Source organism: Microtus oregoni, unplaced genomic scaffold, assembly GCF_018167655.1.
Source record: "Microtus oregoni isolate MIOR12 unplaced genomic scaffold, Mior012 000028F_ref0000031, whole genome shotgun sequence".
Classification (NCBI taxonomy): Eukaryota; Metazoa; Chordata; class Mammalia; order Rodentia; family Cricetidae; genus Microtus; species Microtus oregoni.
The window spans coordinates 18599199-18614562 of NW_024543087.1; the positions used below are offsets into that span (position 1 = coordinate 18599199).

Consider the following 15364-nt stretch of genomic DNA (forward strand, 5'->3'; position numbering starts at 1 on the left):
AGCTGGTTCCAGCCTGTCCCAGTCGGTCCCGGCTGGCTGTGCTGGGCGTCCTCCAAGGCTTGGTGTTCCGACTGCCTTCCGCCGCCCGGTGTTCCGGCCGCCTTCCCAAAAATAGAAGTCTTAATGTACATATTTCACACTGCTGGCTTATAGCAAGACTCAATAAGTATTTACCAGTAGCATTGCCTGTATTGTTGCTTTTACAGAATGTAAACATCTGGTAATAATATAAAGTTCTGTGCTAACCTGCCCATCAGCTGAGGGTATTGTTACTGGATGAGGTGCTACGTATATTGTGCTACAAAAAAGTAGACAGCCTGGCCTACATGGAGTGTTATTGGTCAACCTGAGCTATGAGACCTTACCTCAACCTTACCACAACAACCATGAAGCAAAACCAACCAAACAAAACCCTCAGCACAATCTGACCCCTTGAAACACTTGTAAAAAAGCAAGACTCTAGGTTCCTTCCCCTCTAAAGCTCCCATTTACAAAGTCTTCTTCCCTTGGAGAATGAGAAGTGTGGCTTTGCAGCCTTTAAACAGTGAAAGCTGGATCTGTGGATCTATGTTTACTCCCCATATACAACCAAACTCTTGATTTCTAACTGGGTTTGCTTTTTCTGTTTTGTCATCTTTTTTTCCCTTTGTAGGAGGATACTCCATCGAGACTTGAAATCAAAGAATGTATTTCTGAAAAATAATCAACTTAAAATCGGTAAGATGTTTCAAATGCCTGCTCTAAAGCTCCAAGCAAGTTTATCCTAGATGCAGTCACAGCAAGCTGAAGTGCATAGTTCAAGTTGGTACTGAAGTAATCCAGCCATGGCTTCTTCAGTCTTTGAAAATGTTTCCTCTGACCTGGATGAGACCAACAAATTCCAGTTATTTTGTCTGTGATTGTCTGATATAAATTGAAGCATAAACCCTTGCTCCATGGCTGGTTGATTTAATAGGCATGCTTTGCAATCCTCCCCTTTATGGGGCACTTTGTAAACAGTTGACTTGTTTTGCTGGTTTTATGAACTGCTGTAGGTTCTTCATCTACTTAAAAGTTGTATGATTTTTATGTGTATGAGCATCATGCCTGTATGTATGTTCGTGTACCTCTTACATGCAGTACTCACTGAGGCCAGAAGGGGGCCTTGGATCCCCTGGAACTACAGTTAGAGCTTGGTTGTGAAACTGTGGGTGCTGTGAATTGAACCTGGGTCCTCTGGAAGAGCAGCCAATGAGTACTCTTAACTACTGAGCCATCTCTCCATCCCCACTCACTTATTTTAGTATGATCAGTGAGCAGTGACCATACATAATTTAAATGCCGCTATAATGGCTTTATTAATATTTAATTCTTTGGAACAATATCTCCATTCAAATAGTCACTCAGCTGTCTAAGCATCTCACAGGGTGTTCTTAGGGAAGTAAAGAAAACAGGTTGTGACTAATTAGAAAAGTCAGTTGGTTCAAATTTTTGTACGTATATTCATGAATAGTTTAAATCTTTAGAATTTTCCCTCTGTTGTGATTTTAGATGAAACTCTTCTCCCTGCTCGTGAACTTTCATGTCTTCATATTCAATCCACCAGAATCCTTCTGTTAGTTCTTATTATACTTCAACTGGCTTAACAGCAGGTGACTCTAGTTTTCTATAATTCTAGAAATAATAAGGAATCTGAGGTTATATAATTCACTTTCCTTGTTCAGTTTTCCTTCTCCTATAGAGCACATATGTCTGAAGTTATTGATCACCATTATGTCATTTAAAATGTCACTTTCCTGTTCCTTTAAATGGCACGAAGCACTGCGATACATATGATGAAGTTGTTAAATCAGCTTTAGTTGTTAATTTCCAATGGTGCTTTTTTTTGTCTGTTTAAAATATTTATACAAAGTAACCACAATTTCCAGGGGATTTTGGAGTTTCTCGACTGCTAATGGGATCGTGTGAGCTGGCTACAACTTTAACCGGGACTCCCCATTATATGAGTCCTGAGGCCCTGAAGCACCAAGGCTATGATGCCAAGTCTGACATCTGGTAAGTAGGTGGTGGCTGCCCAGGGACTTCTTTCTCTGCCATCTAAGAGGGCTGTACGCTTTGTTTTGAAGTTCATCTGCTTACTCCAGCTACTCACTCTGTCCCTTTTGGCATTTGAGTTGTTCCGTGGCCGGAGGGAGATGAGGCCTTGGAGCTTGTTATACTCTGTGAAATTCATTTCAAAGATTCTCTCTATTCATAGATGAGTCGACGGGTTTGGATTCTGTCATTCCTGAACCACAGGGGAAAGTTCTTAATGCGGCAGACACATTAAATTTTAATGTGCTTCAGATAGCCTGTTAAATAAGGCATTTGTCATCCTAAAGACCAGGCTTTATTTTATTTTAAGGTTAACTCCCAGCTCTGTAGGGAATATGCTGCTTTTCTGCATTTTTAAAGAATTTTTCTAAAGATACTGGATTTATGGGTAACCAACATTTACCGTTTCCTGGGTTTTCAGTGAAAGAGGCTTCTGTGATATTCCAGTTCCGTGGCGCTCTTGGATCAGGCAGAGCCACTGGGAAAATGCCTCAGTCTGTCCTGCTGTCAGCAGCGGGCCCTGTTCAGGGAGTGTTGTTGTGCTTTGAAGGGAGCTTACATAATTTTCAGCATCCAAGGGTTGAATGACAATCTAGCCGAGAGCTTGTTCATTAAGTAAAAATAATTATTGTATGCAAATCAGCATTAAGTAGCTCTGAACTTTCAAGGGTGAGCAATGTGAAAGGCATGCCCACTCTGTTTTCTAAAGATGATGAGGTAGAAAATGCCCTTTGGTGTGGTTAGGGAAGAGTGAACCACCACAGAGCAGCTGGTGGAGGGCCCTTGTAAGAGTTATTTCTCTCTTTACTCTGGTGCCTCCCATGGGAGAGGAGCTGTCAAGATTTGCTCTGTCTCTGACCTCCACATAATCCCATCCCTTTGTTTCTGTCTTGTGATTGTGTTTTCTTAGGTTCTCCATTATAGCTTGCTCTCGCTAGAGTCTTTTGTCTTAGAGGTCCATTCCAGTTCTCCCTTCACTTTCCCTAGTCCTTCCCCATGTGCACCCCACACCAAAGTAAAAAGAAAACTGAAACAAAAAGCAGAAAACAAAACCTACAAAAGAATGCCACCAAGAACCTCCTTCTTTACATCGTTTAACTGAGCGCATACTTCTTCCCTAGCACTGATCAGTACCCTGGGTCTAAAAGCAGAAACACTTGCCTCTTGGCTCCTTGTGAAAAGCCTTGCTCATTTTGTGATTCCGTTTTCAGCTCAAAGACAGCAGTTCTGGGCTTTGCAGTGGCTGTTAGTTACCTACCCACCTCTCTCTTCACACTTAACTTTTAAAATACTATGGATTTTAAAATAAATTCAAATAGGGGTGGGGAGGACAATGGGGGAGAGGAACTTGGAGGGAAGGATGTGGGGAGGATGTAAAATAAACAGATGAATAAAAATAGATTCAAATATGTAATGTCTTTATGACTTATGACTATGTCATCTTAAGTTATTGTGCCATTCCATCTGGTTAGGAACAGAAAGTTCAGAAAGCCTTTGTGTAAGTGTCAGGGATGATGTGTGGCAGTATGCCTGATTCCTTTAGACTGGGTGTTCACACCTTTCTGCCAGATCAGAGGGATGACTCCCAGGAAATGGAGGCAGTAGAACCCCAAGGGAAACAAAGCCTCTTCTTCACTTCATCTGTGCCCATTCCACTTTTTTTTTTTAAACAAATTATCCTTGTATTACATGGGAAATGATAAGAATATCAAGCAGTATCCCTGTGGTGTTTTGTGGCTACAGAAGTACCTGACACACACAAAATCCTGGCGTTGGATCAGCCCCCTACCGTGATTATAAACTACTCAGCAAGTGTGAGCTGAGAATGTATCAGCATCTTGACCCCAAATAACCACTTTATTATGAATTTAGTAATTACTTTGCTTGTATCTAAATCAAAACAGGCTTATCTAGTAATGAAATTTCGGCTGCCAAGTCTAAAGTGGGACAAATATGGGAGAACTATTAATTATAGTGCAGATAGAGAAGTGTGACAAGTGATCTTAGCGACACACTCAGGAAAATTAGATTGCACGAGCTGGGAACTCATCTCAGCCTCTGAGTGGGTAGCATCTATGTACCGGGCAAAATTTTCTTGGAACTGGGAGTATATATGAATAATTTATAGAGCTTTGCTTTAGCACTAATAGTGGGACATACTATATTTATAGCACTTAAAAAAAGAATTAGTCTAATACTAATTACATTTTCATCTGTTAACACTTGCCCGTATGCAGCCTTACCTACCTTCTGTAATCTGTTAGACCTGCCTGCCAGGTCATTCTCTCTGTTTTTATGCCAATTCCAAGCTGTTTTCATTACTATAGCTCTATAATAGAGGTTGGTGTTAGGGCTGGTGATACCTCCGGAAGTTCCTTTATTGTATAGGATTGTTTTGGCTATCCTAGGTTTTTTTGTTTTTCCATATGAGGTTGATTATTGTTCTTGCAAGATCTGTGAATAATTGTGTTGGGATTTTAATGGGGATTGAATTGAATCTATAGATTGCTTTTGGTAGGATTGCCATTTTTATTATGTTGATCCTACCTGTCCAAGAACATGGGAGATCTTTCCATTTTCTGGTATCTTCTTCAATTTCTTTCTTTAAAGACTTAAAGTTTTTGTCAAACAGGTCTTTCACTTCTTTGATTAGTGTTACTCCATGATATTTTATATTATTTGTGGCTATTGTGAAGGTTGATGTTTCTCTGATTTCTTTCTCAGCTTATTTATCATTTGTATATAGGAGGGCTACTGGTTTGTTTTTAGTTGATCTTGTACCCTGCCACATTACTGAAGGCATTTATCAGTTTTGAAAGTTCCCTAATAGAGTTTTTGGGGTCACTTATGTATACTATCATGTCATCTGCAAATAATTAAAGTTTGACTTCTTCCTTTCCAATTTGAATCTCCTTGATCTCCTTTTGTTGTCTTATTTTTTGAAATTTTTATGTGAATGTATGGAACTAGAAAAAACAATCCTGAGTGAGGTAACCCAAACCCAGAATGATGAACATGGTATGTACTCACTCATAAGTGGTTACTAGCTGTAAAGCAAAGGATATTGAGACTATAGTTCATGCTCCTAGAGAAGCTAAGAAACCAGGCAAACCCTAAGGAAAGAAGATTAATAGATCCACCTTGAAAGGGGAAATAGACAAGATTGCTTGACAAAATTGGGAGCATGGGGTTGGTGGGAGTAGGGAGGGTGGAAGGGGAAGATGAAGGGAGAAGGAGAAGGGTGAGGAGAACTTGAGGGAATTGAATAGTCAAGATGAAAGAAGGACAGAGAAGAGGAGAGGGGGCCTGAACTGACCTTGCCCTGTCAGACTGATGAATATCTTAAATATCACCATAGAACCTTTGTCCAACAACTGATGGAAACAGAGGCAGAGACCCCCATTGGAGCACTGGACTGAGCTCCCAAAGTCCAGTTGAAGAGTGGGAGGAATGAGAAATATGAGCAAAGAGGTCAAGAGCATGATGGGTACACCTACTGAAACTGTTTACCTGAGCTAATTGAAGCTCACCAACTCCAGCCAGACAGGGGAGGAAACAACATAGGTCCAAACTAGTCCCTCTGAATGTGTGTCAGTTGTGTGGCTGGGACAGACTGCTGGGCCACTGGCAGTGGCACCAGGATTTTATCCCTATTGCTTGTACTGAGAAATCTGTTCTCATAGGATAAATACTTTGCTCAGCCAGGATATAGTAGGGAGGGCCTCGGACCTCAGCAATGTGCCTTACCCTCTCTGAGGAGAGAATGGGAGGTAGGGCAGGGAGATTAGATGGAAAGAATGGGAGTAGGGAGGGGAGGGGAGGGAGTAGAAACAGGGATTGGTATATAAAATGAAAAATGATAGTTTTCTTTTTTAAAAAAAGAGAAAAAATCTTATAGAGATCAGGGATACAAGAAACATAATTAAATATAATAAAAGCAATATACAACAAGCTGACAGATTACATTTAATAGAGAGAAACTCAAAGCAATTCCACTGAAATCAGGAACAAGACAAGGCTATTCACTCTCTCCATATCTATTCAAAATAGTAATTAAAATTTTAGCTAGAACAATAAGACAACAAAAGGAGATCAAGTGTATATTAATTGGAAAGGAAGAAGTCAAAGTGTTACTCTTTGCAGATGCTATGACAGTATACATAAGCACCCCCCAAAATTCTACCAGGGAGTTCCTACAGCTGATAAACACTTTTAGCAAAGTGGCTGGATGGCAAGATTAGCTCAGAAAAAATCAGTAGCCCTCTTATATACAAATGATAAGAGGGCCGAGAAAGCAATCAGGGAAACAACACCCTTCACAATAGCCACAAACAATATAAAATGTCTTGGGGTAACTCTAACCAAGCAAGTGGAAGACCTGTGTGTTTTAACTTTTTAAGTTTCACTACACCTGGGCAGTTTATGCTAATTTTCAATTCTAAGAGTTATTTAGGTTATTATACACTAAAGGGAAGCCCATTCCTCTTGTATTAACTTTTTATTTCTTTCTCTAGACATGTAGCTGTAGTCATTATGTATGCTTTTTAAATTTTAATTTTCTTTTTGAAAGACACCATGACGACGGCAACTCTTATAAGGAAACAGTTATTATTATTATTATTTAAGATTTGTTTATTATTTATTTTGTATACAGTATTCTGCCATGCATGTGTGCCTGCGGGCCAGAAGAGGGCGCCAGATATCATTGGGGACGGTTGTGAGCCACCATACAGTTGTTGGGAACTGAACTCAGGACCTTGGGAAGAGCGGCCAGTGCTCTTAACCAGTGAGCCATCTCTCCAGTCCCCTAAGGGAACATTCAATTGGGGCTGGTGTACAGTTCAGAGGTTTAGCTCATTATCATCATTGCAGGAAGCATGGCGGCACACAGGCAGACATGGTGCTAGAGAGCTAGCTGAGTGTTTTACATCCAGATTTGCAGGCAGCAGGAAGATAGTGAGACATGGTCTTGAGCATCTGAGACCTTAGATCCCACCCACCAGTGATGCACTTCTTCCAGTAAGGCCACACCTCCTAATAATGCCATTCCTTATGAGCCTATGGGGGACATTTTTCAAACCATCACAAAGTCTACCTGTAAATGATATATGTTATATTCAATAATGCACACACTATCAGCTTTTGTGTGTGTTCATATGTATTCATTTGTGTATAGGTGTGCATGTGTGTGTCTGTAGATCAAAGTGTAACTTTGGGCTACCATTCACCCTTTTTGTGAAGCAAGATCTTCCACTGGTTTTGGCCTCACTCATGAGGCTAAACTGACTCACCAGAGAGGCTCAGGGATTTGCTGCAGTTACAAGTAAGCATATTCGGCTACATCCAGCTTTCTGGGAATCAAGCTCACATCCTCGTGTTTGTGTAGCAAGCAGTTTACTAATGAAGCTTGATCCCAAATTTTCACTTTATGTTGGACTGAAAAATAAAATAACCTTCTTGTGTTCGATTATGATTAATAACTTGAGAATAGGGAGTCATGGGAAGAGTCAGAGGCAAGGGACTTAGTAGGAGCTGGAGGGAAGAAAAGGAAGGGGCGAAGTGATATGATTGTATTTTAATTTAAAATGTAAAAATAAATAAACCATTCCTTTCTAAAATAAAATTGAATAATATTAATTTTCTTTTTGAGACTTTCATATATTAGTACTTTATTACATTATTTCCATCTTTCCTGCATCTCCTAACTCCTCCCATATACCCCTATTCTGAAGTTCATGACCTCTTCTTTTATTATTATTGTTATAATTTGTGTGTCTAAAATCCACTGAGCCCATTTAGTGCTGCTCATCCTTGGAACTGGTTAACCTATCAGGAAAGCAGTCCTTGGAGAATATTGAATCTCTCTCTCTCAGCAGCTCTTGACTGCCTGCAGCTCTTTCTATACGTACCTTTTTAATGAAAACGTCAGAATGTCTCTCAATCACATTGAATGGAAATAGTACTTAAACGATTATAAGATTTTCCAGCACACCATGGTCATGCACGCTGGGGCAGTTTTCTGCTTGAGGGTCTGGAAGATCTGTAAAGGAGTAACTTTAGCTACACAGTGGCAAGGCAGTTGTCATTCCATTTGCGATTCATTATGACTCCGTGCTTGGAAACCCTCTCTCTAGGTCTGGCAACCTGGACAGATGGCAGCTTGGGAGATTTAAGGTGGGGAATGTCTCATATTTACCTAATCCCCACTTCTCCTTTCACTTCATACAATGTGATCCCTCATGATATATGTGTTTAGCTCTTCTAAGTTGTATATATTTTGGAAAAGGAAAGAATGCAAATCACAGACCTCAAAGTAAAATGCACTTGGTGTGTGTGTGTGTGTGTGTGTGTGTGTGTGTGTGTGTGTGTGTTGCAAGGAGCGGGCCCTTGTTTATCCCAGCTGCCTGGCTAGCTTACACCCAGAATAAACACAGAGAAACTGTATTAATTAAAACACTGCTTGGCCATTAGTTCTACTTCTTATTGGCTAACTCTTACATATTAGTTTAACCGATCTCCATTAATCTGTGTATCATCTAGTGGCAGTGGCTTACCCAAGATTCTAACCGGCTCCCATCTCAGGCAGAGGATCCATGGCTTCTCCCTTACTCTGCTTTTTTCCTCCCAGCATTCAGTTCTTTTTTCCACGCCTACCTAAGTTCTTCCCCTATCAGCTAGGCCAAGGCAGTTTCTTTATTTGTTAACCAATGAAAACAACACATGAACAGAAGAACCTCCTACACCATATGTGTGTGTGTGTGTGTGTGTTTCTCTATTTTTGCTTTCCAAAATGTGCTTTCTGTCTTGAAAAGGATGGGAGTTAGGAGGTGCTATAAGTGTCATATAAAAATATCTGGTTGGAAATTAGAGAAAATAAAAGCATAGATAGATGCAGTTACAGTTATCAGAATAAACAGCACATCCAGAAGATAGGTTTAAAAATCTATGACTGGACAATCAAGACATCTTTGACCCCAAATGTCATAGAAGTTATTCCAGTCACGTTGTCTCATATTTCTTTTGCTAGCACCTACTTGTGTGTGTACAGTAGCACTGCAGGTTATTTTCTAGAAGTTCCTGGCTGATAAATGAAGCCTCTGCACATTCAAGCACAAGCACATAGCAGTAGATCAAAGTGATCTGAGTAACGAAAAACCAGCATGCTTGAAGTGTAACTAAGAGGATTTCCATAAAAGAGTAGTCACATTAATACTCTTTGGTTACTTAATCAGACTGTGGATCTAATTATTCCATCATCTGCTTAGCAAAGCAATTGTTCATCATTTTACAGCCTTAATAAATTCACCAAGAATGGCTCAGGTGTAGTTAGGGCTCCACAACACCAGGGTTTATTTTGTGATGTGCTCACAGTTCATAGACCTCTATCTAATCCCTGTTTGCTTTTAAGCCATGCAAAATCAAAATCCATGCTCATGGCCCTCCTTTCCCTTTCCCACAGGGTCTCACAGCATAGCCTGTATTTGCCTTGATCAGATGCCCTGTGTGCTGTTGCCTAAGGCCCCAGCAATCATTAAAGGTGGATTACAACTCTATATAAGCTCCTGAAGTAAGTTTGAAGCCAAACCCTATCTGAAAGGCTCTGTTGGAGCCAGCCCCAATTTCTAACTCAACAGCTTATAATGAGCATCTGAAATACTCAGATAGAGGCAGCATTGAGAGGCAGATTGACCCAGAGCTCATGTCTGTGTAGGCAGGCAGTCAGGGTCGCAATCCTAGTTCTACCACCTGCTAAGTATGGATGGTGCCCTGAACCTCTTACCTGACCCAATTGCAATTATAGTAATAGTTGTGAGGCTAATTCAGTGAGTTAAAATATGTTAGGAAGCATTGTGGCAATGGCTCAGTGGATAAAGTGCTTGTTATGCAAGCATGAGTACTCAGGTTTGGGTTCCCAGAACCCGTGTAAACAGCTGGGGTATCATGGAGGCCACTTGTAAGCTCAGCACTTGGGAAGCAGACACAAGCTATCCCTGGAGCAAGTTGGCTAGCTCTGTTTCAAGTGAGAGACCCTACCTCAATAAATAAAGTGTGGAGCAATTGAGGAAGATAACCTGTGTCAGCTTTGGGCCTCTACAGGCACACACACACACACACACACACACACACACACACACTACACATAGACATGTACACAGAAATACATATATGATGTATGTATCTCTCTTTCTCTCTGTCTCTGTCTCTTTGTGTCTCTGTCTCCGTCTGTCTATTTGTCTGTCGGTCTGTCTGTCTGTCTCTCTCTCTCTCTCTCTCTCTCTCTCTCTCTCTCTCTCTCTCTGTGTGTGTGTGTGTGTGTGTGTGTGTGTGTGTGTAAAGAAAGCAGATTTAGCTCATTGGTAGACATTAAGTTTTCAGCTATCAGTTTCATTGGTGTCATGGTAACCATTTGTGTTATTGGTAAATACATTCACCACTCTGATTCAATGACAGCTCAGGATGTCCTGGGTCAGAGATTGTGGTAGCTTGAATAGGTCCCTTTAGGCTCATATATTTGAATGTTTGTTCATCAGGAAGTGGCCCTACTTGAGAGAGATTAAGAAGTGTGGCCTTGTTGGAGTAGTTGTGGTCTTGTTGGAGGAAGTGTGTCACTGGGAGTGTGTTTTGGGATTTCAAATGCTCATGTCAGGCTCAGTGTCTTTCTCTGCCTGCTAAACCACATGTAGAACTTTCAACTACTCCCCAGCATCATGTCTGCTGGCATGCACCCATGCTTCCTGTCATGCTGATAATGGACTAAACTTCTGAACTGTAAGCTAGCCCCAATTAATTGTTTTCCTTTATAAGACTTGACATGGTCATGGCATCTCTTCACAGCAATAGAACACTGACCAAGGCAGAGACTACTGTTCTCACACAGCCCTTCTGATCTGATAGAGTGAGGTGGGGTTTGTATGGCTTTGTTCTTTCAACTTCTTTTTTTTTCTTAAAAACTTTTATTCCTAGCATAACAAGTACTGATTTGATCTTGACAGTTTTTAGCCATTCTAGGAGCATGCAGAATTACTACCCTGGGGTGCTTATTTGCATTTCTCTGATGTCTAATATTGTTGAGCATCTCATGAGTTTTGATCTTTAGTATCTGTTGAAGATCTTTACCCACTTTCTCTCTCTCTTTTCCTATGCAGTTATGGTTTCCCTCCTTGCCTTAATCAAGTGATAGAATTTGCATGTCCTTAGACAACAGTTCTCTTTTTCTTCACTCATCTTCCTTTCTTCTTTGCCATTACCACACTCTTATAAGGAAGGATTTTTTTTTTATTTTCGAGACAGGGTTTCTCCGTGACTTTGGAACCCGTCCTGGAACTAGCTCTTGTAGACCAGGCTGGCCTCCAACTCACAGAGATCTGCCTGCCTCTGCCTCCCAAGTGCTGGGATTAAAGGCGCCACCACTGCCCGGCAGGAATGAATTGTTAAATAAACTCTTTTGATAGCATTTTCATTTAAATTTCAAGTCATTTTATCAATCCTGTGTAAGAACACAAACCCAGTAAGATTCTGACCATGATTGCATTGGGTCTGTAGATTATTTTAGGAAATTGATATCTTCCTCTTACTGTATCTTCCAGTGTAAGTGCATCTATCTTTCCTTCTGCCTCTCTTGCCTTTTGACAATTAATTTCCCTTATCACTATATCATGGCTGACACTGTAGGATCTGGCATTCCTCTTACTAGGCTTATTTCTAGATATTTGACATTTTGTGATGCCAGTGTAATTAATTTTAATTTTATTTAAAAAGTGCATTTTTTTGCCAACTTAGAGACAAGAATGACCTTTGTATCTAGCAGGATTGCTGAGTTTGTTTGCTATTTCCAAAGGTTTTTAGAGTGTTCTAGTGTTTACATGTACTCAGTCATTTTGGCATGTGAAGTAATATGGGTGGTGGGGCTGCGTCCCCAACACCCCAGCCGCCTGTTCGGCTAGCTTATGCCCCGAAATAATTACACGGACACTGTATTCTTTTAAACACTGCCTGGCCCATTCTCTTCTAGGCTAATTCTCACATATTAACTTAGCCCATTTCTAATAATCTGTGAGAACCGGTCTTACCGGGAAGATTCTAGCCCAGTCCATCCTGGGTCGGAGCTTCATACCGGGAGCGGGGCATGGCGTCTCTGCTGAGGCGTCTGCTCCGGAGAGCAGAGCTGTGGAGTCTCTGACCTCACTTCCTCTTCCTCCCAGCGTTCTGTCCTGTTTTCTCCTCCCACCTATCCTCTAACCAATAAAATGGTCCAGGGCAGTTCCTTTATTAGCCAATGACCTTCCTCCATCAGGCATGATTAATGATAACTTAATATTCTTAGCTTATCTTTACAATTAATTTTTCTAACCTTATTGTCTAGGTAGTCATTTCCTGTAGTATAGATAAGATATATTGATTCTTTGATGTGGGAGTGATTTCTTATTAATAAAGAAACTGCCTAGACCCATTTGATAGGCCAACCCTTAGGTAGGCGGAGTAAACAGAACGGAATGCTGGGAGAAAGAAGCTGAGTTGGGGAGTCGCCATGATTCTCCCACTCCAGACAGACGCAGGTTAAGATCATTCCTGGTAAGCCAGCTCGTGGGCTACACAGATTAATAGAAATGGGTTAGATCAATATGTAAAAGCTAGCCAATAAGAAACTAAAACTAATGGGTCAGGCAGTGTTTAAAAGAATACAGTTTCCGTGTAATTATTTTGGGTAAAGCTAGCCGGGTGGCGGGACACAGCCCGCCGCTCCGTAATTCAACAATTCTTATCTTGATCCCAATCATAGAAAATTGTAAATTTCAGTATTTTACCAATAAGTATATTTTTGCTTTATATTTTAAAACCCTACAAATAGAAATATGGATTTCTTCCACTGTCCGTTTTTCTTCTTTTTTTTCTCTTTAAAGAATTTATCTTTAAAAAGAAAACAAACTTTTTTCATAATACATACCAATCCAAATTCCCACTCTCTCCCCTCTTCCCATTCCCTCCACCTTCCCCTCCACCCCACTCCCCATTCACTCCTCAGAGAGGGTAAGGCACATTGCTTTGAGGAAGATCCAAGGCCCTCCCTACTATATCCAGGCTGAGCAAGGTATCCATCCAAAGAGAATGGGTTCCCAAAACGCCAGTACAAGCAGTAGGGATAAATCCTGGTGCCACTGCCAATGGCCCCGCAGTCTACTCCAGCCATGCAACTGACACCCACATTCAGAGAAACCAGTTTGGTCCTATGCTGGTTCCTTCCCAGTCCAGCTGGAGTTGGTGAGTTCCCATTAGCTTAAGTACACTGTTTTAGTGGGTTTGCCCATCATGGTCTTGACTTCTTTGCTCATATTCTCACTCCTCCCACTCTTCAACTGGACTTTGGAGCTCAGCTCATGTCTCCAGTGTGGGTCTCTGTCTCTGTTTTCATCAGTTGCTGATGAAGATTCTATGGTGATATTTAAGATATTTATCAGTCTGACTATAAGATAAGGCCAGTTTTGGCACCCTCTGCTCTATTGCTTAGGGTCTTAGCTGGGGTTATCCTTGTGGATTCCTGGGAATTTCTCTAGAGCTAGGTTTCTTGCTAATCTTATAATGGCTCGCTCAATCAAAATATCTCTTTCCTTGCTCTCATCTCTGTCCTTCCTCCATATCTTCTATCCCATTCCTTCAAGTTCTCCTCACACCTCCCCTTCTCCTCTTGTCTTTTCCTTTTACCCTCCCTACTCCCCCATTCCCATGCTCCCAATTTTGTCAGGTGATTTTGTCTATTTTGACTTTCCAGGTGACTCTATATGTTTTTTCCTTAGGGTTCACCTTATTACTTAGCTTCTCTAGAATCATGACTCACTATTCTTTGTTTGTAGCTAGTATCCACTTATGAGTGTGTACATACCCTATTCATCTTTTTGCATCTGGGTTACCTCACTCAGGATAGTGTTTTCTAATTCCACCATTTGCATGCAAAATTCAAGATGTCATTGCTTTTTACCACTAAGTAGTACTTTAATGTGTAAATGTACCACATTTTTTAATCCATTCTTTGGTTGAGGGGTATCTAGGTTGTTTCCAGGTTTTGTCTATTACAAATAATGCTGCTATGAATATAGTTGAACAAATACCTTTGTAATATGATTGAGCATCTTTTGCTGGGTCCTGAGGTAGGTTGATTCCCAATTTTCTGAGAAATCACCATACTGATTTCCAAAGTGGTTGTACAAGTTTGCATTCCCGCCAGCAATGGATGAGTGTTCCCCTTACTCCACATCTTCTCCAGCATAAGCTGTCATTGGTGCTTTTGATCTTAGCCATTCTGACAGGTGTAAGATGGTATCTCAGAGTTGTTTTAACTTACATTTCTGTGATGGCTAAGGATTTTGAACATTTCCTAAAATATCTTTTGGCCATTTGAGATTATTCTGTTGAGAATTCTTATCTATTCTTCTTTACAAAACTACAGATGAATGTTGACTATTGAGTGAAATGTTTTTTTCCCAGTCTGTCATGAGCTTAGCCTTTAATGGCTGAGCCATCTCTCCAGCCCACTTTTTCCAAATATGTGAAGGTGATGTTACAGTTTTTCTTTTGTTTCTTCTAGTTTTTTATTGATTGGCTATGTGAATTTTAGGTCAATACCATATTCCTGAAATAAAAATCACTTGTTAATGTTATGGACCTTTTAAATATATCATAAAATTCTATTTGTGGTGTGTGTGTATTGGGGATTTAAAACCTATAATCATGAGAAAATTTATAATTTTTACTTCATATAATGCATTTGTTGTATTTTACTATCTATATTTTTCTGACTTTATAACATGAACAGATTGAGTTTGATTAGTATGAGTCATTCAATAAATGTTTAGAAGAATTTGATAGTAAGAACCACAGATTTTTTTTTGAAACTCAGATTTATTATTTAGGTAATAGATAGCAATTAAATTGGATAGGGAGTGTTTTCTGTTTTTTTTTCTTATGTCAGTTTGATATACTATATTTGAAAGATGATTTCATCTGAACTGTCAATTTATTTGAGGGAAACGTGCTTAGAAATGCTGCTCTAACACTTTCTAATACTTGGCCGTGTGAGCACGTGAGATGTGTACTAAGGTCTAAGATTGACATTAGGTATCTTCCTCTATATCTTATCTCCACTTTATGGTTTATCTCACTGAATCTGGGTCTTGCCATTTTGACTTGACTGGCAACAGCAAGCCTCAGGAATCCTTCACTTCCCCAGCACTGCAGTTACAGATTGTGACGCTATGCCCAGCTCTTTTGTGGGTGCTGGTGACCCAAGCTCATAGCC

General features: G+C 40.4%; 1 protein-coding gene across 2 annotated transcripts in view; it reads left to right on the forward strand.

Moving 5' to 3' along the window:
- Nucleotides 1–15364, forward strand: part of Nek11 (NIMA related kinase 11) — a 215468-nt gene that overhangs the window by 78956 nt on the left and 121148 nt on the right. For both annotated transcript variants that reach the window (XM_041677504.1, XM_041677505.1), the window contains exons 4-5: nucleotides 653–717; nucleotides 1908–2034. In XM_041677504.1, the coding sequence (XP_041533438.1) occupies nucleotides 653–717; nucleotides 1908–2034 (192 nt within the window). The remainder of the gene's footprint in view (nucleotides 1–652; nucleotides 718–1907; nucleotides 2035–15364) is intronic.